The sequence below is a fragment of the Pteronotus mesoamericanus genome, unplaced genomic scaffold, assembly GCF_021234165.1.
Source record: "Pteronotus mesoamericanus isolate MK-2021 breed Mesoamerican mustached bat unplaced genomic scaffold, CSHL_Meso_final contig_94, whole genome shotgun sequence".
Lineage (NCBI taxonomy): Eukaryota > Metazoa > Chordata > Mammalia > Chiroptera > Mormoopidae > Pteronotus > Pteronotus mesoamericanus.
Window position 1 is genome coordinate 49386127 of NW_026555285.1, and position 26857 is coordinate 49412983.

The following is a 26857-nucleotide window of genomic DNA, read 5'->3' on the forward strand; positions in this document are numbered from 1 at the left end:
TTTTGTGTCAGCATGTTGTCCTCTGGGCTGTGGCCCAATGTATCCCTTTACGTCATGTTCCGGAGAAAAAGTCCTACCATCGGTTTTTCTGTGGCCAAACATCAAAAGATGTAGAACAGTTTCATGCCAAGAATTTCAGGAAGCGCCCTCACCGTCAAGCTGGAATGCGTATGATGCGGGGTCCTGGGGCCACATCTGCGGCCTCTGACCACTAGGATGACCGCCACGTTCTCTTCTCTCACGTGGAACAGGGGAAGTGGCCATTGGAATTCCTCCTTTGCCCAGGAAAGCAAAGCTTGCAGGTAGTAGGAGAAGGGGAGGGGCTGAGCACAGAGAGGAGTGTGGGTAATTTCCGGGGGCAGGGTGCTTGTGCAGAGGACCCTCGCGCCTGACGTTCCTTCAGCAGCCGGCAGCTGAGGCATAGGAGCTCCTCCTCCCTCGGTGAGGGGCGAGGGGCCCCCTTTGTGACCTAGGAGGACTGAGGCCCGGGACACGTGCACTGGGAAGCAAGGGACCCCGAGCCCACGGTGGCTCTGCTTCCTGGTCGAGTGCCGCAGCCACACGCCGCTCCGCCCAGCCTGTTTCTGGTCCATTCAATGGGAGGGAAATGTGGCTACGGCTCAGTGACACTTTGATAAAAATACTGCACACGTGTCTGTAGAACTTCCAGACTGAAGTATAATAAAAGGCAAAAGAAACCCTTCCCTGTCACTTTAATGCCTTAGACTTCACTTGAGGAGCCCAGATGGTTGGTGTCTGTGGCCAACATCCTTGTGGTTGGGACAGACGTCAAGTACAGCCCCAGGGGGTGTTGGCGGGGGCGTGCTCCTACGCAGCGTCCTTAGACGGACACCTCCCTCGTGACGCAGGGCGTCCACTTACAGGATGAAGCATGAAAATCGAGGTGCGTTTTATAGAAAATAGGAAATATTTAATGTATATAAATTTATTTGCCTTGGTAATTCATTATTTACAATTGATGATTGCTACCAACAATTGAGGTAAAAATATACATGAGGTATAAATAGAATATTTAAAGGCAATATCATATTTTATTTCCATTGGCAAAATTAGCAATGAATGAAAAATACTGCGGTATTTGACCAGCAAGCTTGACGCATCGTTCCCCTCCTCTCTTTTCTTTTTAGGTGCACGGTGCTGTTCTGCAGAAGGGATGTCACTAGTATGTAAGAACTTTGAAAAGTCAGGTGATTTGAAGAGAAGGGAAGCCAGACATGCGATCGTATTTGTTTTCATTCTGTTTTAAGGGTACTCTGGTCCCTGCTTCTCAGAGGGGGGGCCTCAGGGCCTATTAGGAATGCAGACCCTCGGGCCCACCCCAGGCTGCCTGCGTCAGCCGACGCCCTCGGCCCAGGTCTCCGGGTGACCTGCGTGCACGCTCAGGTTGGCGACACGGGACCGTTTGTCCTTGGGCCTCTCGCGCGGTTTCCAAACAGGGAGGGCCCCCTCTCTGGAGCAGGACCCCTGTTAGGCTAGAGTAAACCAACGGCTTGGCCCACGCCCTTTCGAGTCGCCCCGCACACGTGGCTGGGTGCCAGACCGATGGCAGACGTGAGCTTGTTCTGCTCACAGGGCATTGCCCGGGTGGAAAGTTACGGCTCAGCCGCCACCTTCTCAGGGAGGCAGGGAGATGGAAAACTCTTAGGTCGTAATTCAAACAGTTGATTTTCCTTGCACCAAACAGAACTCACAGAGAGCATTTTTATTCCTCTCGATAAAATAATCGCGCAATGCTGATGAGAGAAAACATTACAGAAATGCATACAATATGAAAAAAGGGAAAATAAGTTTTTTCCCCCCTCCAACCCCAGTTGTTAAATTATGATACCAATCTCTATTGAGAGATCTAGCTCCCTGAAACCAAACACAATAAATTACCTTGGTCTCAGTTTTCGAATTTCAATAAAAAGCAATTTAACTCCATCTGCAATTGGTTAGGGAGAATTGATCTGCTTGGTCTGTAGCTTGATAAAGAGGGCTGGGTCCCTGTCTAGGCAGCCTGACTGGCTAAGGACAGGGCGTGAAGTCCACTAACCTGCTTCTCCTTTCTAAAATTAATTAAAGAGCATAGTGTTGGCCTTCCGTTAGTTTACAACCCTGTCTTTCAGAGGGCAAACCTGGAAAGAACTCTATCTTTGGAGGATCACACCTGACAAAAGAAGAGCTCCCTGAAGCTGAATGAATGCTCAGGGCTCTTAAACGGCTATCGGCTCCCTTTGTCTGGCGTCCAGGGTTAAAGCCAGTGCAATACATTGGTAAGAAAATGCCGATTAACTGTGACCAAACAGGCCACTGGTCAAACAGAACGACATTTAAGAACATCATGAGACGTATCCACGGAAACTCTACGAAGCACAGCGCCTCCCTTTGGCTGTGAGTGCGCACAGGCGGCCCCGGCGGCTCTAAGGGGCCGGGAGGGCGGGGCTCAGTTGTCCCGCGTGCATCCCCGGGTTCCTGGGCGTCTGAGACGGCACCGAACCTGCGCCTGGCCGGCTCGGGAGCAGGGGGAATCCAGCTGTAAGTTTGGCGGGGACGGGCCCCCACTTCTTGGCTTTCAAAAGGAATAGCTGCTCTTTGCCTTGCTTTACCCACCACTCCTTGCTCCGTTTGGGAATAACAAAAACCACCTGGGGCTCAGGAGAGCCTTTTCCTGTTGGTTTCCTTTGGTGAGCTCATCTTTGGCTGAACAGGGGGGCAGGCGACAGAGGACACAAGGCGGTCACACCTCGGCATTAGCAGCGACTCCTGCTCAGTTTCCGGGGCGTGGGGGTCCAGAGCCACCGGGAAAGAACCAGGGAAGGAAGGGACTCACCAAGTCAGATGCCTTTCAAAATACACAATTATATATAAAATCGGTACTTTACATATATACAGTAAAGGGAGGGATATACACACATATGTACATAGGCTATACATACATTTATTTACAGTTAGGAATATGCTTCTTAGAAGCCTTTAAATAGCAAATTAGGCAATGCACAAGGGGAAGCCCATTTAATTTTAAGTAACATAGAGAACTGCTCTGATTTTTAAAAATATTACATTAGTAATGGCAGAGCCGTCGCCAGGAAGGCTGGGCCAGCGCTCGGAGGCTCCCGCGCCACGCACTCAGCACTCCGGCCTCGGGGTCTCCGCCCCGCCCGGCCCGACGGGCTGTCGCCGGCCTCCTCCCAAGCGCGCGCTCTGCTGCCAGGCCCTGCTTCCGCTTCCTCTTCCCTGAGTTCAGGTCGCACGGGGGAAGCTCAGATCTTCGTTTCCGGGCCCTCAGCAATGAGGGGCTGGAAGGAGTTTCTAATCCTGGCCACTTCTGCCGCACACAGGTGTCCGAAGCCTTTGTTGTACCATTCTGGGGAGTGACCTCTGCGGGGACACAAACCAGAGGGGAGCGGGAAGTCCCTTCGCACACGTGGCGGCGCAGCGGCGTGTCCCGCGGCGGCCGGGGTGCCCTGCGGCCGCGCCCGTCGGCCTCCATCCCGCAGCCCCGGGGCCACCGCTCCGAGCTCTGGGCACCCAGGCAGCCAGTCTGTCTGCTCAGGACTCACTGGCCGCTTCCACCCACCGTCTGCTCTGGGAAGGGCCGGACTGAGCGCCAGAGCTGACTGAGAACGGGCTCGGCCGCGAGCGCCGCGGGGAGGTGGGGCCGAAGCCGGCTTCTCCCCGACGGTGCGCGGCCCGGGAGCCCCGAGGGGCGGGCGGGGCCTCGTGCTGATGGAGCCCCTGCTCTGGGCTGAGCTCTCGCATCTGTATTTGCTCCGTGGGAGCAGCACAGACGTGAAAGCCGGGACAGCTCTGAAGACAGAGAAGGGCGAAGGGCTTCAGGAGGACACCCGCACCCTAGGAGCGAGGGAGAGGGGGCCGGGTGGGACGTGCCTGCACAGCCATCTACCCACGTGGGCCCAGGCTACGAGGGAAAAGCGCAGTGAAATAAGGGATCCAGACGGCAGCCGCGGCCTGGTGCGCTGGGGCCCCCACTTACTTCAGGTCTGCCCTGCAGACATGGGTCAGCCGCGACTTGCCGGAGCCGCACGGCTCGATCAAGTACTGAGAGTCCATCACCACGGCCCGCACGCCGCCCATGAGCTGCGCCTCCTCGTGCTCCACCGACAGGGACACCAGGGCGCACATTCCCTTGGGCAAATCGGTCCTCCAGGTCCTGCAGGAGAAAACACCCGCACGTTGGAGGGACGGCGAAGAGGGCGAGCCGGGATCGCAGGCTGCGGGCCACGGTGCCTTCTTGCCCCGCCTCCAGGCCCAGCTGCGTGGACGAGGCCCGGGGTCTCTGTCAGTGCGGGCGACGCTGACATGGCGCCGCGCCAGCTCTGAGCCCTGGCACCCGCAGGCCAGAACGGGCCTCCTGGCCATCGCTGGGGCCTGCCCTGGGGACCAGACTGCGGCTGCCGCGGCCACGGAGTTTAGAGTTAGGACTCGCTCATTCCACCCCCAGCCCCGCCCTGACCGCCAGGTTTAAAACCCGCCCCTTGCTCTCCCATTCTCCCACTCCTTCCCCCAGGCTGTGACCGACCCAACCCCCTCACTTGTTGCGGACAGACTCTCTCTCCCTAGTAAAAGAGACCTTAGGAGAGCAGCATTGGGGTCTGCTGTCCCCCGGAGCCCCCGGCAGCGCCCTGCACCGCCGGTGACGGAAGGACACACTAAGGGAGGGCAGCCGCTGGACGGACAGAGGGAGGAGCCGTCCCTCAGCCTCGTCTCTGGACGGCAGGGACGCGCCCCGGCCGGCTCTGTCCCTCCACCGCCACCCCGGAAGAGCTGTCCGCTCTGCTGTCTGCAAGAATGCAGGCGCGAAGCTGAACCCCCACCAGATGGCCGATGTCCCCGCGACTGTGGTCCTCAGCCACCCGCAGAACGGCCCACAGCCTCCGCCCGTCGCTAAGATAAACCCATGCATTCCGGGAACGGTGGCCCTTAAACTCAAGGTCTCAAGGACCGACTGCACAGGCCTGACCATCCTACATGGAAAGTAACCTTCGGCTCGCCCTCAAGGCTAGTTTTCATGAAGAAACTATTTCAAATGTACCCTTGGGAATTTCACGGAGGGCTCCTTTCGCACCACGAAGCGAAGGGAAGAGACAGCGTTTGCCATCTGCTACCAATAAAAAATGACATATAGATTTCATTACATTTCACTTGGGTTTTTTAGTATCCTGAGCCGCTCTTCCTTCTGACGCAGCAGGGACTCAGCGGCCCCCGTGCACAGCTCTACGGGGCAAATGTCCCGCCCCCGCCTGGGCGTCCGCTCCAAACCCCGAGGGCAGGGCCCTGCCCCCAGGCCTCTCAGGACCTCTGCTGCAGCAGGAGACGCCGTCCTGCCAGCCCGGTCAGGACCTGGCACCTGCGGGACACCCAGCGACCCAGCCCAGGGGGACCTGCGGCGCTGTGCCCGGCTCCTGGGCACGGCAGTGAGCTACGGGCCTCCGAGGTTGCCCCCGGGGGCACCGACGTTGCAACACCCCAGTCTTGAGAGCCACACAGGCCGGAGGCTTGCTCCCCCACAGGCGGGAGGCAAGAGCGGAGAGGAGTCGCTCAGTCTGCGTGGCTTGGCAGAGAGTCCAACCGGCCAAACAGCAGCTCCTCTTGGGACTCTGTTCAGAGGAAATGAACCATATTTATGGCCCAGTAAACTGTATGCTCCATTGTGAAAGGGGCCACGAGAGAGCCCAACAGAGCTGTAAACGGGGTGAAGGAGCAGGAAGTCGGCGAAAATGGAGCAGAGTCGTTTTTCGCTGAGGGGGCGAGGGCCAGCCGGGTATCCCCAGGGCGGGCTGAGCTCGGGCGGAAGAACTGGGCGACGTGCTCCGTCCGCAGCTCCTAATCTGCTTGAGGAACGGACTACACCGAACTCCGGAGCGCGGCCTACCTGAGAACCACGAAGTCCCGGGAAGGGTGGGGGGCCATGCTGTTCAGCACGTACTGATAGACTTCCGTCTGCTTGTCCAGGGATTCCACCACCTTCCACTGCACGAAGTCCTCGTCCCAGAGGTGGCGCTCCCGCAGCACGCGGTTCAGCACCACCGACGGGGGCGCCTCCACCTCCGCCGAGGCCTTCCACAGCTTCAGGGGGTTCCCGTCGCCCACCTCGGGAAAGACACCCGTAGATGCTAAGAGGTTGGCCGGGCCCAACGACAGCCTCCCGCGTTTCCCTGGGTGTTCAAACCACCCCCTGGCCACGCCCCGTGAAAGAGCGAGTCTGCACACCCCAGGTTTACCAGGTGGCCACGGTAACCCTTAAGGTTGAGGTGATGATGATGGTGACACCCATAAAGCAACACCCAGCACCAGTGCTTGCTGTTGGCCGGGGGCTGTTCTCACCCCTGGGTGTTCCAACAGCCATCCTCGGACACGGGCCTTTTTATCATGTCCGTCCTGCGACTGAGAATAACGAGGCAGAGGGAGCCACGTGCCCTACCCGCTGTCACACAGCTGGAGGACAGAGATGGGACTGGGGTCCAGCAGGCTGGCATTCCACACGTGCCCCCCGGCCCCCCGGAAGTCTCCAGAAGGGGGCTTCGGCTTGTTCATGTGTGTGCTAGGCCCCCTGGACAGCGGCTGTTGGGTTTTTTTGTTTGTTTGTTTTTGAAAACAAAACAGATTCCCGGCTGTCAGAGGTGGCCCTTCCGGGTGCCTTTTCCGAAGCCCCGAGATTACCTTTCTGAAAGCCAGGTCTGTGTTGTCCGTGCTGGGACACGTCACCCATCCTTTGAACCTCTCCTTGGCGTCCTTCTGCAGGCCCTGGAGCAGCTGGTCCAGGTAGGTGTGGAAAGTGGCCCCACTGTCCTCCAGCTGGGCCCCCAGGTCTTCCAGGGTCGGAGCATGGATCTCGGCCTCCGCACACGCATCCCGTAGCTGGGCTACCATCTCGTGCGGGACCTGCAACGCGTGACAGAGCAACACGCGGCGCTAAAGAAAGGCTTAAACCACGCCCTGGCTGGAGTGGCTCAGTGGCTTGATCGCTGGCCTGCGAACCAAAGGGTCGGTGGTTCGATTCCCAGTCAGGGCATCTGCCTGGGTCACGGGCCAGGTCCCCAGTAGGGGGTGCGCAAGAGACAACCGCACATGGATGTTTCTCTCACTCTCTCTCCTTCCCTTCCCCTTTGTGTAAAAATAAAAAAATAAATAAAATATTTACAGGAAAGAAAAAAGAACGGCTGAGACCAATAGTTAGAGAAAGCAAAGTCATTTCATCAAAAGCCCTGTGCCTCGGCCACGTGCCCCGGGGCGAGGGGCGTTTCTCTGAGATCAGCAGTGCGGCCGGGGGTGCGGGGGTGGGGCTCCCTAAAGTCAGGAAACAAATTCGTTTCTGAGGCTGCATTCAGCACCCAAAACGCCGCAATGACCCCCCCTCAGCCTTTCCATTTCCCTTTAATTTCCCCCTGAGTGTATTTTTATTCAGTTTGGCAAAAATGTGAGCTCAGGAAACTTCAAGCAGCACATGGACTTCGGAGAAATACCAACTATGACTTCGAAATAGCTTTATCTTTTTCGCACCGTCTTCCCAATCTCACGCGCCAACTTTGCCACAGAGAGTAGGCCCGGAGTCCGGCTCACTCCTCCCACATGCCTGGGGCTGCTCTCATGAGCTCCTACCGATTCTTCGTTAGCAGGAACTGGTCAGCAACCCCCTGCCCACCCCCCGCCCCCGCCACACACACAATAGAAACACACCCACACACAGATGTCAAACCCAATCAAACCGCGCGGTAAAATCCAAAAGAACATAGTGGGCCGGGTCCTGGCAGCTGAAGGTGCCGCAGTTGTCTTCAGGACAACCGCCGCGGCCGCCCAAGTGCCTTCGCCTGCCAGGCCTCAGCGAGAGAGAGCGGAAGCTCCTCACACTGCTTGGCGGCAAAGACCAGAGCTGCACGGGCGTTCCCGTCCTCGTAAACCCAGGAACAAACCCGTTGCGACTGTTCCAGTTGTCGCCTCTGGCCCCGGGAGGCCTCTCACTCACCTCAAAAAGCCTGTCGCACTCGGCGATCATGTGGGCGAGGCCTTGCGCCGCGGCCAGGTTCTCGTTGAGGTCCTTCTGGTCTGGCTTGCCGGTGCCGTACTTCTTCTGGATGACTCTGCGAGGGCGGGGGGCGGTCCTGAGCAGGCCCCGGGCCCAAGAGCCTTCCCAGTTAAAGCTTCCCCTCTGTTCCCGCTCGTGCCCGGGGCGCCCAGACCCCAGATGCCCTCGCGGCCACACCCGGGCCGTCAGTGCGCCTCCCGCCTGAGGCCGGCCAAGAGGCCGATGGCTCGCAGCGAAAACCCTTGGGAAAATGAACCTATTTTTTCCCAAGTTCGAAACCCCTTCACCGCAAGCTGCTATGCTTGGACCTTGAACCAACCTTCCTCCCTCCCTTCCTTCCTTCCTTCCTCTCTTTCTTTAAATTTAAAGACAGTGAAATACTACTTCACATACTTTCCTTTCCCCCCGCACTCGCACCCGCAAAACAAAACAAATCCCTCAGGTTTTCTGGGCCACAACGGACATTCTGCAACGCCCCGTGGACCACCCTCCGAGTCTGGGCACCCGGATGAGGTCGCCTGGAGACATTTCCTGATTATACACTAAGAGCCAGCAAATTCTCAAGTCGAAATCCAACGGGAGGAGTTCTCCCGGGCGGGGGCTGGGGCTGGCTTCGGCCCGGCGTTGGTGCCGAGCAGAACCCACCTGGGGGAGCTCTCCTTCTTCAGTAAGTTGAGGTGGAAGAGCGAGGGGGCCAGGCACACGGCCAGGTTCATGGGCGTCATCTGGTTCTCCTCCACCAGGCTGACCACGTCGTGCAGGAAGCACAGCAGCGTCTGCAGGACGTCCCTGCTCTCGTCCGCCAGCAGCAGGGTGGCCGCCTGCGCCGCCTGCAGCCGCTGCTCCTTGGGGACATCTGGGGAAGAGCGGAAGCTAGGTCGTCAGAGGGGCCGCGGGGGGCGGGCAGTGGGCGAGCCCCCCAACCCCGCCCGGGCGGGAAGACAGGCTCAGGGACGGGGGTCATTCCAGCGACGCGGGTCATTCACTTCACCTACTCAACTTTGACCAAATATTGTTTATTTAGTGGATCACCACTTGATCCTGTTTTGGTCAGTAGTACCTATTATAATTCTTTTTGAATTCGCAACATTTTCAGGCTCAAAGATGCTGAGTGCTGATTTCTCTATAGTCTTCAAACTACACCCACATCAAGGTGAGCGGTCTACTTCAGGCTAATTTTGCCGAAACCTCGAAGTTCATGGGCCAAGTAACTTTTTTCTGAAGGAATTGGGACTGGACTGTCAAAATAATTTATAATGACGACATTATCATAGCTAGAAGGAGTCCACGTTCATTACTAATATCCCCCTTCGCAATTACCTTTAGTAGAACATGCCTTTTAATAGAAATTTGTTATTTTCATGATTATTTTAATTATAGAGGCCTGGCTGAGAATGATCAATTTAACATCACTGAAACAATTTCCAATGAAAATCTAAATCAGTTGAATTAAGTGTAAAGCCTGATTTGGTTTGCTTGCTTTTCGCCACCTAAAATACACTGTTATTAAAATACGTTTGCCTTTTATATTTAGTCATTTGAACACATTTGACTTTGAATTTCATGTATCCCAAGGAAATGCTTAATTTTAGAAAATCAAATGGGCTTTTCAAAATGCCTTTCATTGTAAATTTATTAAAAGTACACCGAAAGATAGTTGTAGGTGTTAGGCCAAAGCCTATGAAGAAGGAACATTTTGATGTTGAAAAGGTATCTTCAAATGCATAAAGTATGGCCGGGAGATTTTCATATCAAGCTGTGAACAAAGTTCCTCCTGGAGAGGAGCATAGAGCGATCTCTTTCGTATGCTCCTCCATGAATCCATGTATTACTCGTATAATTAAAATGCAGCCTGCAGGGTTTCCCCCCAGGGGACAGGCGCGCGTGAGAATACTGATCTAAATTCTTCCCACTCACACTGATAGATGTGGAGAAAGGTCTCGCTGAGCTTGTTGGTGAACAGAGGCTCGGGGAGGTCCCGGAAGAACTGCTTCACCATGTCCGCCACGTCGTAGGCCGACTGGTCTTCGTAGTTGACGTTGTCAGGGAAGCTCTCGTTCATCTGACGTAAGGCGTGGATCCTCGACTTCACGCCCGATTTTCGAAAGAGACCCACCTGAAACAAGTCCCAGGGACGCGTCAGTGGGGCCCCCTTCGCCCCAGACCTTCTCTTCCTCCGGCAGTGACCCCGGGCGTGACAGGGAGACGTGGGACCAGGACTGGAGCCGCAGCAGCTGCACCCCCGCCGGGAACCTGCGAAGGGCTCGCTGAGCGACGTGCGGGAGCAGCCGGGCACTCGGTGCTCTCCCATGAAATGAGGTAAGACTGACAGCCCCCTAAGGGCTCGGGAGGCGGAATGAGAACGTGTGTGTGACTGTGCTCTGTCGCCTGTAAAGTTTTAGAACACAGTAGCCATTTCTCTTTTATTCACTTACTCAACAAGTGGTGGCTAAACACCCACGATGTGCCAGGCGCACTTAACAGCTCCTGGAGTCAAGAGTGAGCAGAGAGACCAGGCAAAACGCCCGGCCCGCTCGCGTTTGCCCTGAGGTAGGGGCTCTGAGAGGGGTCTGGCAGCAGGAGGCTTGGTGGGTCGCGGATACGCAGCCAGGTCCAAGGTCCCGTTGGGGGTGAGATTTACAGGGAATGCGCTCGTGGAACAGAATAATAAGCATAAGCGTCTATTTTGATTTAAGAGTCTCATTTGCTTTTCCTTTCTCAGAATTCTGGGAACACCTGCTCTGCGTGTTTCTCGCGTGACGCCTGGCACTCGCTGCCCTGCCGGGGAGTTACTGTGTGCCCAGCTCCGGATCCGCAGAGCCGGCTCCCTGGGTGGCTTCCCCTCAGACGATGTCAAGTCAAGACATCGTCTCCTGCCTCTTTCATCCCTCAGGCTTAGGCTCTTTCCCCGCTTGACAGGTAAATGCAGCAACGAGGCACCGGAGACATAATGGCCCTGATGAGGGTGGGGGAGGTGGAGCGGCTCCGGGGGAGGCGGGTCCCTGCAGGCTGCCCCCAGGCCCTGGGGCTCTGCACACTCCGGACGGACCCCGACCCCCTGGGGCCCCTGGCTGGCAGTGAATTAGCATGTTTGCTATTTTTAAATGCCTGTAGGACATCAAGTTATTCGATATTTAGACTTTCAACCCTCAATCTCCACTCTTCACTTAGGGCTTAGAGGTTGGCCCACTTTTGAGAGCAAGGTGGGAACATACCCAGAGGGGAGACAGGTGAGCCAGGGCCCCTCCTCCCCGGGCCTGGAGAAGCGTGCCGGCTCCTCTCACCGCCGCTCGGCACGCCAGGCAGGCCTTGGCCAAGTTCAGGTGTCTGCGGAGGGCTCTCGTGGTTGCTGCTAATTCTTTTAAATTGCAGTAGCAGCAAGGGGAGAATTCCACGCAATTAGAGAATACTGAGGTTTTTGTACACGTCAGCTGAATGGATGGCAGGGGAAATTACACCCTGCTACTTTCGGCGGCAATACAGACAGGGTTCTTAGTAATAAGTCTTTGCATTCCAAGGCTTATCGCCCTAATTCCACAGATCGGGCTAGTCAGTCAGGCATGTCACTTAAAACATTAACTGCTTGCATTTTTATGCTTACAGCTTGGCATGTCTAGAAAATGTGACACTTGGCCATATGTAGGTGGCTCTCCAAGAAAATAAGAACCCTCTGGCAACTGCTCCAAATTTCATTGAAGTGCATGAGAGGGAAGCATGTACTGTCAAAAGACATCTTCAATATGTCAATTGATAGATTAAAGAAAAATCATCCCGAATAACCAACTGAACAAGCTGAAGAGGAATCTTATAACCAGGGATTTACAGAAGAGGCCACATCGAGATTCTGCAAACAAGTTGCCAAGGGCCAGGCATAGATGGCATCTGACACTGGTCTGTACTACAGTTCCTCCCAGGAGGCCCAAGAACCAACACACCCAGTGGCCAACTTCAGACAACATCACGGCAGGATGTATTTAGCTTCACAAGCAGCATATAAAAAGGGAGCTCTCGGCAGGCAGGCACCAGAATCTGCTGAGGAATCCCTCTTTGTGAGATGCTCAGTGCCTGCACAGCATCTCACATGCTGTGGTCAAGGTTGATTCTCAAAGTCAGCCGGGCTAAGAGTCAGTCTCATGCATGAGTGGGCCAACTGCATTCAAGACTCAGTGACAACAAGAGGCTTATATAACCCACACAAGGGACATTTACACAGCACCCAGCTCAGGTGATCAAGGAGATGGTGCCACTGGGTCCCACAGGACATCTGCTACATAAGGCTGTCCCACGAAGACTGGGAGTCATAGGAAGTCTATTGAGTACAAAGAAATAAACACAAAGAGGCACCCAAAATAGCAGGTATAACAAATACTCCAGAATTTTATATGGACCCACAAAAGACCCTGAAGAGCCACAGCAATCTTGAGAAAGAAGGACAAAGTTGGAGAAATCATGCTACCTGATATTAAACTATACTACAAGGGCATAGTAATCCAAACAGCATAGTACTGGCATTAAAAACAGACATATAGATCAATGGACCAGAACAGAGAGCCAAGAAATAAACCTATGCCTTTATAGTCAATTAATATTTGACAAAGGAAGCAAAAGCATACAATGGGGTAAAGACAATCTATTCAATAAATGGTGTTTGGAAAACTGGACAGATATGTGCAAAAAAATAAACTAGACATCTTCTTACACTGAGCACAAGAATAAACTCAAAATGGATTAAAGACTTAAATGTAAGAGTCAAAGCCATAAAAATCCTAGAAGGAAATATAGGCAGTAAAATCTCGGACATTTCTCATAGCAATATTTTTTCTGATATATGACTCTGGGCAAGTGAAAAAAAAGTAAACAAATGAGACTACATGAAACTAAAAAGGTTTTGCACAGCAAAGCAAACCATCAATGAAACGAAAGGACAACTGACTGAATGAAAGAACATATTCACCCATAATATATCAGATAAGGGCTTAACATCTGAAGTTTATAAAACTGAACACCAAAAAAAAAAAAAAAAATCCAATTTAGAAATGGGTAGAGGACCTGAACAGACACTTCTCCAAAGAGGTCATATAGATGGCCAACAGACATATAAAAGAATGTTCAATGTCACTGATCGTCAGAGAATGCACATTAAAACCACAACGAGGTATCACCTCACACCTGTCGGGATGGCTGTATTCAGTAAATCAACACACAAGCGCTGGTGAGGCTGTGGAGAAAAGGGTGCCCTCCTGCGCTGCAGGTGGGGACGCAGAGGGGCGCAGCCCCTGGGGGAAGCGGCGTGGAGTTATCTCGAGAAATTAAAAATGGAACTGCCTTATGACCCAGCAGTTCCACTTCCGGGAATATATCCAAAGAAACCTGAAACACTAATGTGAAAGAATATACACACCCCTATGTTCATTGCAGTGTTATTTAGAATCGCTAAGATTTGGAAGCAGCCCAAGTGCCCGTCAGTGGATGAGTGGATAAAAAAGCTGTGATACATTCACATAATGGAACACTGCTTGGCTATAAAAAGGAGGGAAATCTTTCCCTTTGCAGCTGCATGGATGGACCTGGAGAGCATTATGCTCAGTGAAACACGCCCGTCAGACAAAGACAAGCACCATATGATCTCACTTATATGGGGAAACTAATGAACAAAATAAACTAACAATGGAGAGACAGACTCATAGACACAGAGAACAGACTGACGGCTTTCAGAGGGGAGGGAGCTGTGGGGATGGATGAAAAAGTCAAAGGGATTAAGCAAAAAAAACACAAGACCCCTCACAGACCCAGACAACAGTGTGGTGACGACCAGAGGGGAAGGGGGCGGGGCGGACAAATGAGGATGGAGGGAGCCCCGGCTCAGGGCGGCGAGCACACCCAGCAATGTACAAGCGGCGTGCTGTAGGCCTGTGTGCTTGAAACCTGTATCACGCTATTAACCAATGTCGTCCCAATAAATTCAATAAAAGTTAAATTTCAAAAATGTCCGCTGGGTGCTTATTGAAGGGGTACCCAGCCTGAGTTCGTTTCCATCTCAACTCTTCTATTGCTGGAGGGCGGCCCGGACCGCACTGAACAGGAGTCCTCAGGGTCTCGGTGCCCGAACGTGAATTCTTAATGTGACTCCCGTTTGTCTTCATGGGCGGCGGTGTTGATTCAGTCCAAAAATTCCGGTTTATTATTTTCAACAGCACAGCAGTACTGATCGGGGTCTATAAGGAGAATAAATTCAGCAGACAAGTGCTTGTGTGGAGGCTGCTGGGCGTGACTGCTCTTTGGCCCGCCGCGTCTTGCCAGCCTGGTTTCTGGTGCACACGCCCCGGCGACGTTCCCTTTGTGTGGTTCTGCTTCCAACTTTCTTTCTCATTTCGGCAAATACTGTTATTTTAATTCTTTTAGGCATGTCTGGAGCTGCTTGCTCTGACTTCCCTCTCACGGGATGTCCAGGGAGCTGTCAGATATTTATTTGTTCTGCCTCAAATTCTGACAGTAGCCTTCCCGTTCCCCCCCTCAGCTTCCAGAGGACGTGGCGAATACCTGTGGGTTCTGTGGATTTTCGTTGGAAGCGCCAGGAGGAATTTCTCCCCAGCCCTAATAAAGAAAGGGCGGCCTGAAATCGGACCAGATGCTGGCCGTCGTAGCTGAGGGCGGCGGAAGGGAAGGGCGGCAGGAACCCAGTCTCCCGCGATGTCCCTGAGCTGATGGAAGAACCAACCCTGGAAGCACCCTGCCTCCCGACTTCTCCTGGGAGCCCACGCATTTCCTACCGTTTCGTTCATCTGGGGAGGGGGCCGCTTCTACGTGCGGTGGGATACTCTGCACGCGGGACGTCAGGCGTCTTACGATGGCCGAGAGGTCCTCGGGCAGAGGAGGGCGCGCCTCCTCCCGCTTTGCAGAGGGTGGCGTGACTGGCCGCCCCGACCGTCTCTTCTTGGCAAAGTTTTCAGAGCAGTAACACAATTTGCATTTCTGGCTAACATTTTTTTTTTTTTTCCAAGCAAAAAAAGGAGACCTGAAGAAACACGTTTAAAATCCGTTGCCATTCTGAGCGTCCTGGGAGCACATGCCCCCCGAGGGGGCCACCCCAGACCCCCTGCTTCTTAGAGGAAGACCCAGGCAGTGCACAGTGTCTTTCCTGCGCCCCTGTCTGCGCCCCGTGGGCAGACGGGCGACAGGGGCCCCGCGCCTGGGTGTTTCAATGCCCTGCGGTCCCTGTTGTGAAACCCTTAATGTATAAACAAGAAATGTCATGTTGTCAGGCTCCCGCCGACCTTTAAACCCTCCCCCAAAAGGAAGCACGGCGGCCAGCAATGGCACTTCGTCCTGCGAGCACCTCCTCTGCACGTGAGCGGTCGTTTCGGAGGGGAAAGGACGAGGGCGAGTGCTTCCTCGGTCGAGGTGGTCATTCTTCTCTCTTTTGTCTTCCACCCAACAACTCAGCTGCAAAATGGCAAAAAGGCAGCACCCGAGGTAAAACTGAAAAAGACGGGCCACGCCCATCCGTCTGAGGTGGCAACCGGGAGCGTGACGCACAGACAGGGCAGGGGACTCCCACGGGGTGTCTCCCCCGCGTAAGTGGGCTTGTGAGGCTCAGGGCTCCGCAGGAGAACGCGACTTTCCTCTCCACGGCGCGGCGGCTCCTCCTTGGCGATCTGTTGGTGCTAATCCCTTCGGTACTTAATGCTGTTGTCAGGAGTCCCGTTTCCTCTTCTTTAGACACGTGCCAGCTGATGGAGAAAGGCTCGCTGTGTTCAGGGAGAGAGGGCCCCGAGGACCGGGTGCTGCGGTTCCCACGTGGGGCCGCAGGGCCAGCCTCCCCCGCAGGGAGCCCGGGCTCCTCGGGAGCTGTGGGGCTTGCCCTCCTGTGCGCAGCTGGTTTGGGGCGGGGATCAGAGCTTGGCCAACAAAGCCCGGTGCTCCCATGCCCTGCTGTGTCTCAGTCGGCTCCTCACAGAAGGCCGACTGTCCCCGTTGCACGGGCAGCAGCCAGCTCTCGGGCGAGGACAGGGGCGCTGAGCTTGGCCACGTGCTCGCCACTCTGTGCCAGGGGGTACGGGACGTGTGCCGCAGCCACAGCCACGTTTTGGGGCTGCCTCCCGCCGTGTGCCGTGAGATGGGTGCTCGGCATCAGGGGCAGGCCCAGCTCATGCAGGAAGCCTCCTGCCCGCCCTGTGGTGAAGGGTGAAGCTCAGGAGAGCCCCAGGCGGTGGTGCAAGGGGACGGGCCACCGGAGGCAGCGCGGCGGCCAGCCACGGGTGGGGTGGGGGAGGCATCTTATTCTGAGACGTCCACGTCTGCAATGACCCTGAGGCTGATTCCGAGACCCTGGGCCGACCCAAACTTTCTCAATCCAGAGCAGATGCTGCTGGGGAAGAAAGAAAGTTCGTCTGGGGCTACGTCCACCCCTTCCTGGTGGCTCTGGCCGTCTCTTTTGTTTCTGAGCCATTGGCTTTTATTTTCTTGTTTGCTCTGAGGGGTCCAGGCCAACCTTCCTCTTGGCCACGGTTCCCTTCCATGCTTCACCCCGTTTCTCTAGTTTTCCCTGGTTTTCTTCCTGTTCTCACCTCCTTCTGCCCAGGGACCAGATGGGTGGCCGCTTTCCACACTCTGCGGTGTGAAGGGCGCATGCGTGGGGCAGCCCCTGCCAGTGCCGAGCGCCTCCCACGGTGGAGCTGGTGACGGTGACCGTCCCTTGGACAGCTCACAGAGTCTGCCTTTTGACCGATATGAGAGAGGGTGGCCTTATTCATGTTGGGTGCACTTAGAATCAGTATTTATGTCCTTGAAATGAGTCTTTCCTACCAAAGGCTGCCAGCCTTCTTCTGGGTTTGAACAGCAGCTATGGGCGTGGTGTGGAGACTGGGAACAGACAGTGAGAGAGCAGGACGGGGAGGTTTCAGTGCCACTGTCCTCTCTACGCACAAGCCTTTGGCTTCAGACAGGAGACTGGGCCCGACAGGGCTGCGCGTCACTCAGAGCCCACGGCGGGGGGATGGGGGTGGGGGCGGGACTGGTCCCCGGCCCGCACTGAAGGCCGTGCGGGGCAGGGAGCAGTGGCGTTACACGTGGCTCATCACATCTCATCTTGCTCAAGAAAGCATTCGAGGTGACTTAGTGTACGGTGTTCTGTAAAATGCAGCAAGATGCGATCAAGTTAAAGAACAGATGAGAAAACTAGAGCCAAAGGAAGATAAAGATAGAACAGCGTGGCCGAAACTAGGAATGAAGGAGAGACGGCACTCTCACGCTCCCCCCCCCCCCGTCCCATGCTTCCCTCAGGCAGAGTGCCCTGGGCTCCCAGCTTCCCAGCAGCCGATGGAGAGAAGCGACGCACAGCGTTGCATGCGTCGGGTTCACTTACTGTAACCAGCAGACCCGTGGCCCAAACACAACGGGAGGCTCTCAGGGGCTGGCGCCAGAGGGGAGACTCATGCTCGCTAAGGACACGACGTGGCGCAACAGCCATTGTCACCCGCATCATTGTGCCAGCGAATTCATCCATCAGGTGCGGAGGGGCCCTTCTCCAAGGGCCCCTGGGTCCTGCACACGGCACCCCCCACCCACGTCCCCCGGGAACCCGCAACGCCAGTGGCAGGCAGTAGGGCGCAGGGGTTAAAAACCTGGCTTCTGAAGCCGGGCAGATTCCCAAGCCACCCGGGCTCCGCCGCGGCTCCGAGAGACGACACCCCCAGGCGAGGCGGGGTTCACGGAGGCAGCGCATGCGAGGCCTCAGCAGGGTCCCTGAAGCACGCGGGGCGCTCCAGAAAGGTTCTTACTGTGGAACTGACGGCCTGGCGGCCTGACTTTCCTCCCGGCCTTCCTGAACGAGCGCTGTCTTCCCTTAGAGCTTTGGCGGGGGATCGCCAGCAGACCATTCGTTAGAACGTCTGGAACAAAACGTTTTCTGCGCTTGGCGAAGTGCCAAGCCACAGCCTCGAAGCGCATCGGCCAGGAGGGAGGAGTCGTCTTACATGCCCTTACAAAAGTTAAGAAGCTTGGGAAAACGCACGTCCAAATAAAAGGCTACCCTCCACAGAGCATAATCTTGACTGTCCTCGCAAACCAACAAAAGTAGAAGAGGGATCACCAGGACCTCAGCCAAAAGCACGTGACACTTTGAGGGCTATAAAAAGAGACCGCGCGGGCCTTTCCGAATCTTCCCGAGCCCACCTGTCCAGGGATGGTCCTCGGGGAAATGCCCACAGGTCATCTGCCTTAGACCATTGTGTGCTTTTGGTAAAAGCTGTGAAAGTTAGGAAAACAAAATAAAAAGATAGAGCTCAAGCCACCAGATTCACTGGTTTGCTCTGTCGGGACATTCTTTTCAAGGCCACATTGGGGCACTTGCCCAAGACGAGTGACGTAGTTTCAGACAAAGGGTCCATTGCCCTTGTTTCCCAGAAACAGCAGCCAAGCTGTTAAGGCCGTTTCTCAAAACAAAACAGGCGCCCTCACCAAAGCAAAAACCGCCATCGTGCCTGGTCTCAGTCTGCCACCTCGTAAATGTGGAAACGTGGGTACCTGTCTGTTCTCTGGCATCAAACGGAGACGCTCCCCCTACCCGGTCCCACGGAAAACGGTCCCTGAGTCACCAAGAGAGTACCCTCATTCTGAGCGCGATCTCGATGTGCAGGGTTGAGGTGCGCACCGGGGGCCAGCGCCTCTGAGTCCCGGCGGCTCAGCTCCTTCCTGTCCACCGTGCCCAAGGCCAAGGGGAAATCAATAAAAACTGCAAATCACTTCAGGACGCTTCCCCGGTTTCAAAGAGTACAATGAATAAGAGCCGCCACTGACTAGGTGCCCGGAAACACTCCTGCTGCTCAAGGCTGCAATTTATCAAGTGGCAACATGGCTCTGGTTTTCGAAAGACTGTTTGAGTAGCTAACGGGTGTTAATCTGGAGGAACGAAGGCGTGGCCTGGCAAGTTACAGGATGGGGTGCTCTTGGGGACCCATCACAGTCCACTGTGGCGGGGGTCCCCACACAGTCCTGGAGACAGAAAGCGACTTCCAGATATTTCATGTAGCTTGAGCTTTGTCATCAACTCTACAAGATGAAGGGGTATTTGATTGAGCGGATGTGGTTTCCATGTTTTACTGGCACCGTTAAAGAAGTCGTAAATAAATCTGTCTTTGCATTACGTTTTCTTGGTCATGGTGCTGTTCCCCCCGCCCCCAAAAGAAAAGAATAAAGGGACATATAAAAACCAATTCTTTAAAAAAAAAACACAGCGGGGCTGAGAGGGATGCTGTGAAATCAGTGGTAGCACTGGGCCCACGACGGAAAGGAAATGCCGCACAGAGTTCCCAGGGAACGGAGTTTAGGCCTCACGGCTGCGACCCGTCACACCAATCCGGTGCGGTTGCTCCAGGGGGTCCTGCCGGGTGCCCCGGAGAAATGCCCTCGAACACCGTGACAAGGACGGGCCCTGGTCAAACGAAACCCTGGCCCACGCAGAGCACAGCGCCCTCTCTGGACGGCGGCGCCTGCCACGTGCACAGCGGCCAGGCCCGGCTCCGTCCGGCACTCCCGGGCCCAGGCCTGCGTTCGCGGTTCCGACCGTACCTGATCGAGACAGTTGCTGCGTAGATACCTCAGTGCTTGCTGGATACTCTGCGGCAGGGGCTGCCCCGTCCTCTGGACGTGGACTATGAGAGGGACACCGAAGACAGTCTTGTCTTTGTAATCGGGGACTTTCATCCTCTTCATGAACTTTGGGACTGACCTAGAATTCACAGAAACCAGGTCATCAAGCCTCTGGGGGCCCCCTCGAGGGAGGGGCTGTGAACGCGAAGCCAAAGGGGAAGCCAAGCTTTTGCTGGAACACCCGACAGGCCGGGAGTTCACCGTTTCCCCTTAATTAATCCCAGAACCACGCGGAAGGACCACATGGGCCCCTAGCCTGTGGGGGCACCCGGCCGTTACGCAGCAGGAGCCGCGCCCGCAGATGCGTTTAGGGCCCCAGTCAGGCGTCCGATGTTCTCATTTAATTGTCACCTCCACGCCTCGCCAGTAATATACACTTAAAAGTCCCAACAAAACAAAATGAAACACATTTACAAACCACCAGAAGAGGAGTTAGTGGGGTTGGGTTGGGGGAGGCAGGAGGGGAGAAAAGATAAAAAGCATTTCTTGGCGATGATTTTCTACGACCAACTGTCCTTTTTAAAGGAAATGTTAATACACAAGCACATGTTAATTTGATCATGCAACTTGTAACTTTCTAAATTAGTTTCACAGAGGCACTGCCAGTTCTTCTATGTGTAATATGTACCACAGGACAATGAGTGACACATTTTACGTGTTTTCCAACCCACCCAATCATCTAAAACAGGTCCACTTCCAAGTTCCAACACCTGTTTGGTCCATTCCCCGTTACGAAGGTTTTACTGCATATTCTTGCTTTCATTTGCCAGGGAAATAAAAGCAGACATGTGCGTGAAAAGCGAAATGCTTTTTGAAGGAATCAGCGCTAAGTGTTGAGTTCTGCGCTGGCCCCAAGGTGCAAAGCGCAGATGTTTTCCAGCAGGAACCTGCCAGAATTACTTTCCGGCAAGTTTCTCTCTAATTCTGTGCGCGATGAACTGCCCTCCCCCTGCCTTCTGTCCTTGCTGGAGCCGGGCTGCCCTGCCTGGACGCGGGCAGGGAGCTGCGCACAAGCCCTGGGCCCCACAGGCCACATCCGCCTCGCGGAGGCAGCCGGGAGGCAGAGCTCTGGGCGCCGCCTTCAAGGGGTCGGCCAGCGAGGGCCACGGCAGGGGCCTCCGAAGTCGGCCAGCAAACCCGGGGGTCTCCGCCACCACTCGCTGGGCTCCCGCAGGCAGGAGGCCCCCTGCCCCGCCCCGCCCCGCCCCGCCCCGCCCAGGGGAAGGCGCTACGCACCAGGTCCAGCCGTGCCTGCTGGACATGGAGTGCTTTTCCAGGATGGCTGTGAGGCGCAGCAGGGACACACGCTGCAGCAGGCTCAGCTGCCCGGCGCTCAGGTGGCTGACGTGCAGCGAGGCTGGGGACGGCTGCGGCTGGTGCGAGAGCTGGAAGCTGTTCCACCGGAGTCGCCTGTGCCAGGGGGAAGCCGTCACTGCGGGGACGTGTCATTCGGACACACAGGTGGCACTGACTTTTACGTAGCTAATCAAAGGAGGTTCCAGGTCAAGCATGCCACCAAGCACACGGGACGGGAGACACAAATGCACAGAACAGACCCAAGACACCGTTTTTTCCTCCCCAAGTCTGATACATCAGGAAAAGAAGTCATTACCTGTTTCAGTAGGAGGTTTAAGTAAGTTATATAATAAATTTTCTTTGTTCATTCCTAATGTGTTTCCAAAGTGTTGAGAGCGGCTGAGGGTGTGTGCGCGTGTGCCCGTGCGCGCACGAGAGAGAGAGAGAGAGAGAGAGAGAGAGAGAGGGGGAGAGAGAGAGATCTTAAAGCTTGGGAAGCCCAGAACACAAGGTCTGGCAGAAGTAACGTCTCTGAGTGTGGTTGGTTGGGTATGTGAATGTCTCGCACAAGATAGACAGCAATTTGAACATTCCACCTAGAATGCCATACGGTGTATATGGGTGCGATGTTGTTATGTGACAAAATTACACGCTCATGATTTTGTAATAAAAGATCTGGCGTAGGTTACCAGCACATAGAAAAGGGGCATTATTTGTGCTGGACCCGGTGTTTTCACGTTGCCATCCTGTCTTCACATTCTAACCCTCGCTCGGTGTCCGGACGGAGCCTGAGTGGGACAGGCACGGGCGCGGCACCCCTCTGGGGCGACCAGCCCGCGAGGCGCCAGGGGCCTCACTGCATCCACCGGAGGGGCACAACGTCGTTCCTCCCTCCCGGTGACGCTCACCCGGGGCCGCTCTCTAGGATGCTTCGGAAATGGTCTTTGTACGGCAGTTTGTAATTGGCATTTTAAAGCCAAAATAAACTTACAAAGTGCCCACGTTACGTCTCAGAATTTTCTCCTGCAATTACATTACTGCCGTCTAACGTGCGGGGCAGAGACATTTCAGTGAATATCCTCCAAGGTCATGGGCAGCACTTGGGTGCAGGCCCCGGGTCCTCGTCATCAGGGATTGTCTGTGTGCCAAGCACAGACCTTCGCACACGAGCCCCCGTTTTGGGGAATAAAACTAAGACGGAACTAGGGGGTCAACACTCAGAGGCATAAACGTGACGCACACAGGTTCAGTCACCGGGTTAGCTGGACAGAAGACAGGCTCCCGAGCCCGCGAGTCCCAGCCACGCAGGTCCCTTAGAGCCACGCCCGGCGTTTAGCACCTGCTCTGTGAGTGTTCGGTGAGTAAACACACAGGCCGTAATTCTAACCAAGCGGACTAGACCTCATTTCACAAAATCACGCCACCAACCTGCTGGGCCTGGTCAGAGAGGCCCCGACGCCCGAATCCCTCCTCTCTCTGGCCCCGGCGGCCTCCGACCCGTTCAGCGAGGTGCCGTCCCGGTCCGCGTCGCTGGGTGTCCTCCGGCCCTCGGAGACGGAGCTGCCTTCGAAGTCCAGGGTGATCTGCCGCGGGGCCGGGACGGGGCCCAGGCCGGGCTTGCCCACCACGGCGCCCCGCGAGTGCAGCTCCGGCAGGACGTCCTTGGACCAGTCGTCCACCACCTCCTGCAGCCCGTGGACCTGCAGCAGGAGGTCATCCAGGTGGGGGAAGAGGTCCTCCCGCCCCAGGTCCAGGAGGTCTCCTGTGCTGGCGTACAAATGGGAGCCAGGCACGTTGTCGTAGATGCTGACGCGACTGGCCCGGTGGCAGGAAGCCATGAGCCCGGGCTCCCGGGCGCCCGGGCCCGGCTGCCCGCCCAGGGACACGCTGCCGGTCCTCCAGGTCACCCCGCTGCTGCCGTCTGTCGGCGAGAGGCTTTCGATAGACAGGGCCTTCGGGAAGGTGCCCGGTTTGTGGTCCTTGGGGACGTGCACGACCAGGTTCTCCTGGGAGTGAAACTCATGCGGGTGGTTCGGGTCGCCGGTGCCCCGCAGCGGCGCCGGCCCGGCCAGCACGTCCAGGTCCTCCAAGTACATGCCCCCGCGCTTGTGGGCCTCCAGGCACTTGCGCTCCTTCGGGCCCGGGGCGCTCGGCCCGCCGCCGCCGCCCTGCTCCACGGGGCTGCTCTCGCCGCTGCGGGGGCTGCCGCCGGGCAGCCCGCCGGGGCAGGCGGCCGGGGGCAGGCCCTGCAGGTCTCCGTTGGGGATCTGGACGCACTGCATGGCCTTGAAGGACTCCGGCTCCTGCTGCAGGACGGGGCCGCTGATCACCAGGCCCCCCGTGCGCCCGGGCCCCTTGTGCCGTCCCTGCGCTCCTTTCCCTCGGAAGGTCTCCACGCGCTTCAGGAACGACTTGGCTCTGGCCCGGCTGGGCTTCTCGTTCTTCGCCTGGAAGGGGTAGCCGGGGGGCGGCGGGGGGCTGGGGCCGACGACCCCGGCGTCCAGCATGGCCGGGCCGTCGGAGCAGCACCGGCCAGCGCAGGGGAAGGCCTCCCGGCCGGCGCCCGGGCCGCCCGGCGGGCCGCGGCCCTCGCTGCCCCCGCTGCTCTCGCTGTGGACGGAGCAGGCCTCGGGCTCGCTCAGGTCCGTGAGCACGCTCTCACTGCTGGGCGTGGCCCGCATCCTCGAGCCGCCCGGCGGCCCGCCGCCGCCTGCCCCCGGAAGCAGCGTGTGCAGGTCGTCCACCCGAGACCACCGCCGGCTGGTCCTTTGGAAAGTCCATTTGTTGCTGATGCAGAGGTCTTCCTCATCCGAGTCGTCACCCTGGAAGACATCAAGGACAGGGCCCGCGGGCCGGTGACTCAGGTGACAGGGGACATCTAGGGGCCAGGGGTGCGGCCCCCCACCCCGCTCCCTTCCCTCCAGGTCCTTCCTTGGGGCTTTGGGGGCGCCTCCACGCGGTCCTTCCGCCGTGGCACACGACCTGCGCCGCCTGCCCCTCCCCGGGGGCCGGAGCACCCCTTCCCGACCTGCCACACCGCCTCCCTCTCACTCCCCACAGTTTCTGCGCCGTGCCTTCCTCCGAGTGCTTTCCTCGACTGATTACAAAGAAGGTGGAATTACTGTCTGACTAGACAGCCTAAATCTAAAACACCTGCGGTCTCTTTCTCACACAGAAACGTAATCCTGCCATACACGGCGCTGGGTTTTTTCCCTGAAACCTCCTTGCGGAGGGAACCCCAGGACCCTGTTTCCAGCTCCCCTCTTCGGACCCTCAAAGCCACGGCCCCCCGAAGCGAACGCTCCTCCTCACGGCCGCCTCCCAGCTTGACTTGGGTCGCATGTCCCTGCGCGAACGAAGGGCCGAGGCCCCTGCTGGATTCCCGTGCGCGGGATTCCGGGGGCCGCGGGGTGAGGAGGGCCCGCCGGCCTGCCCCGCTGGGCCGACCCCCTTGCTTCCCGGGGGTCCTGAGCCTGAGGGCCCTGGGCACGCGCCCCTCCGGGCGGCCCTGGCCCGCTGCTCGGCCGCCTCCCTCTCTGCTCCGCACGCGCTCCTCTCACCTGCCTGGGTTCCGCCCGAACGTGCAGCCCTGCGGGAGGACAGGCAGGTCCCCCGAGGCCAGAGGTGGCCTTGTCTATCTGTGCAAACCCCTGCAGCCCAGTACAGGCCTTGACCTACAGCACCTAAATAACCACTTCCTTCCGAGACAAATCGTCGGCTCCTGCCTCCTCCTCGCCATGCATACCACCCGGGCCCAGCTCCGATGACTTTCACATCTGTCCCCTCATTTGTACTGTCACCCCCACGCCCTTGGTCCTGCCCTTGGCACCTCCCTCTGGGTCTGTTATGCCAGAACCTCCGGTGTCTTCCCCAGGGAAGCAGCTTCCTACAGTGCGATCGCATGTGATCACGTAAACTCCCGGCTCAAAAGCCACTGGCGTCCCTCAGCCTCCTTCCCTAGGACCCCCTTTCCCCGGGACGGCCTCATTTCAGCCGCTGCCCCCCCTCCCCTCCACTCCGCCCCCCGGGGCACCACGGCCATCCCGCGGGACCCAGCTCTGCTCAGGGTCAGAGCCTAGAAGGACATGCACAGGGCCCGCCGCCGGGAGCGCCCTCCGCTGGTGCCCGGCGGTCCTGGCTGCTCAGCCCGGCTGTGCAGTCCTTCCCTTTGAAGCCTTCGCCGACTGTCCCCAACAATGACGACATAGTCGCCCGCACTCCTACGGCGTGTGGGTGAGACCTTTCTTTAGCATGTACTCTAACGATAACTCAAGCCCGTGTCTCGCACGCCCATTCTCATCCGTTACAGGAGAACCCACAAGAGCAGAGCCTGGGCTTCTCTGTTTTCTGGGTAGCTCCCTCCCGCCCCAGGCCAGCCTCAGAGTAACTGCTCAATGTAGTGTTGTTCATTGAATTAAGTTTCTTTTATTTCATTCCGGCAGCTGGTTTTGAGACCCAAGTGCTAGTGGCACCAGCTACGTGCTTTCGTGCCTGTATGCACGTTGCTTACTCTTTCCAAAGTGTCTATCACTTAGAAAATGGGACTAAAAACAGGCCCTGCCTCATGCATTTGCGGAGGGGATGAGGCGAAACTGCATTCCCTAGTCCCACGAGGAGGATTTGCTTATTTGTTATTTTCTAGTGTTTGTTCAACTGCTTATCTGCTGCCTGTCAACAGAGATGGCTCATCTCTCTTTCTACATATCTCACATCCATGTTCACACGGCTTAACTTTGCAATTATTCCTCTTCTCAAGGAAAAGGGAACAGAGGCCCAGTCAAGAAAAGTTGGGAAGTCCCCATTCTTATTTATTTCTTGAAAATCTAGATTCATTTGGGTGCGGTTCAGTGACAAATGCGGACGTTCAAGGAGAAGGGGGAGGAAGGTACAGAACCAGGTGCTGATGCAGAACTCCGCAGCTCTGGGGTCACAGGGAAAAGAGCTTTGGGTTAAAAAAAAAAAAGTTGTATAAGGCTTTGGCAAAAGAGTTAAAAAAGTTGTAAAGCGGAAAAAACGGCAAGACTCTAGGATGATGACTCAGAATTATACTTTCTTTGTAGCCTTTTTCTACCTCCTTTTGCCCTGTGATTGATACACGAAGAGCTGACACCAGCGGCCATTGTGTGCCAGGGAGGTGAAGCTCGAGCTCTGGATTCTCACATCGCGTTGCAGGACACCGGTGAGGGGAAGCTGACATTAAACAGGCATCCTGAAACAGCCCTTCTGGCAAACAGTTTTTGAGAAGGCCAGGGAAGGATATGCTTTTAAAGAAATCATCAATATTTTAAAACAAATGACAATATTTAGCGTTGGCTCCAACAGGCTCTCTCACGCTAGCCCTGGCTCGGTTCCTGACACTCAGAAGCCACGTGCTGGCTGGATAAGGACGCCTTTATTTTGGTTAAGAAAAGAGGCCACGCTGGGCTCCGAGGACTGGGAACGGACGCCCGCCCCCGTCGGCGAGGCTCTGAGAGCTTATTATACCAGCTCTGGGCAACAGGAAGGGACCTGCAATCCGACAAAGGCCTGTGAAAAGTGGTGAACCGCTGGGAAAAACAGGCCAACGGTCAAGACGCTTTTTTCAGTATTTAGATTGTTCGAACCTCTCCCCTGCAAAAAACACCCCAATCAAACAAAAACTAAACCAATAATAAACAAAAACAATACAAAGGAAAAAAAACACCTATTTTCCTTTAGCACCTTCTTCTTTGTCATAGTACGTCCCAAAGGGTAGTCACATGATTCCGTGTCTTTGTTTTCCTCTATTGCAGCATCTTTCGAACTACTGATCGTGAAATGCAGTAAGAAATACCACTATCGCAACTCCAGGTACACAGAGAAAGTATACTAAATAAATAATTATTA

At 56.1% G+C, this 26857-nt stretch overlaps 1 protein-coding gene across 4 annotated transcripts in view; it reads right to left on the reverse strand.

The window, feature by feature from the left end:
• Positions 1-2448: 2448 nt before the first annotated feature.
• The window catches only part of STARD13 (StAR related lipid transfer domain containing 13), a 178365-nt gene continuing 153956 nt past the window's right edge, over positions 2449-26857 (reverse strand). For 3 of the 4 annotated variants that reach the window (XM_054586543.1, XM_054586542.1, XM_054586546.1), the window contains 10 exons: positions 22421-23814; positions 20933-21106; positions 19616-19775; positions 9965-10163; positions 8693-8903; positions 7988-8102; positions 6685-6906; positions 5897-6114; positions 3998-4174; positions 2449-3381 (listed from right to left, as the gene is read on the reverse strand). In XM_054586543.1, coding sequence (XP_054442518.1) covers positions 3264-3381; positions 3998-4174; positions 5897-6114; positions 6685-6906; positions 7988-8102; positions 8693-8903; positions 9965-10163; positions 19616-19775; positions 20933-21106; positions 22421-23814 — 2988 coding nt within the window. In that variant the 3' untranslated portion in view covers positions 2449-3263. The remainder of the gene's footprint in view (positions 3382-3997; positions 4175-5896; positions 6115-6684; positions 6907-7987; positions 8103-8692; positions 8904-9964; positions 10164-19615; positions 19776-20932; positions 21107-22420; positions 23815-26857) is intronic. The other variant, XM_054586544.1, reaches the window with a different exon arrangement.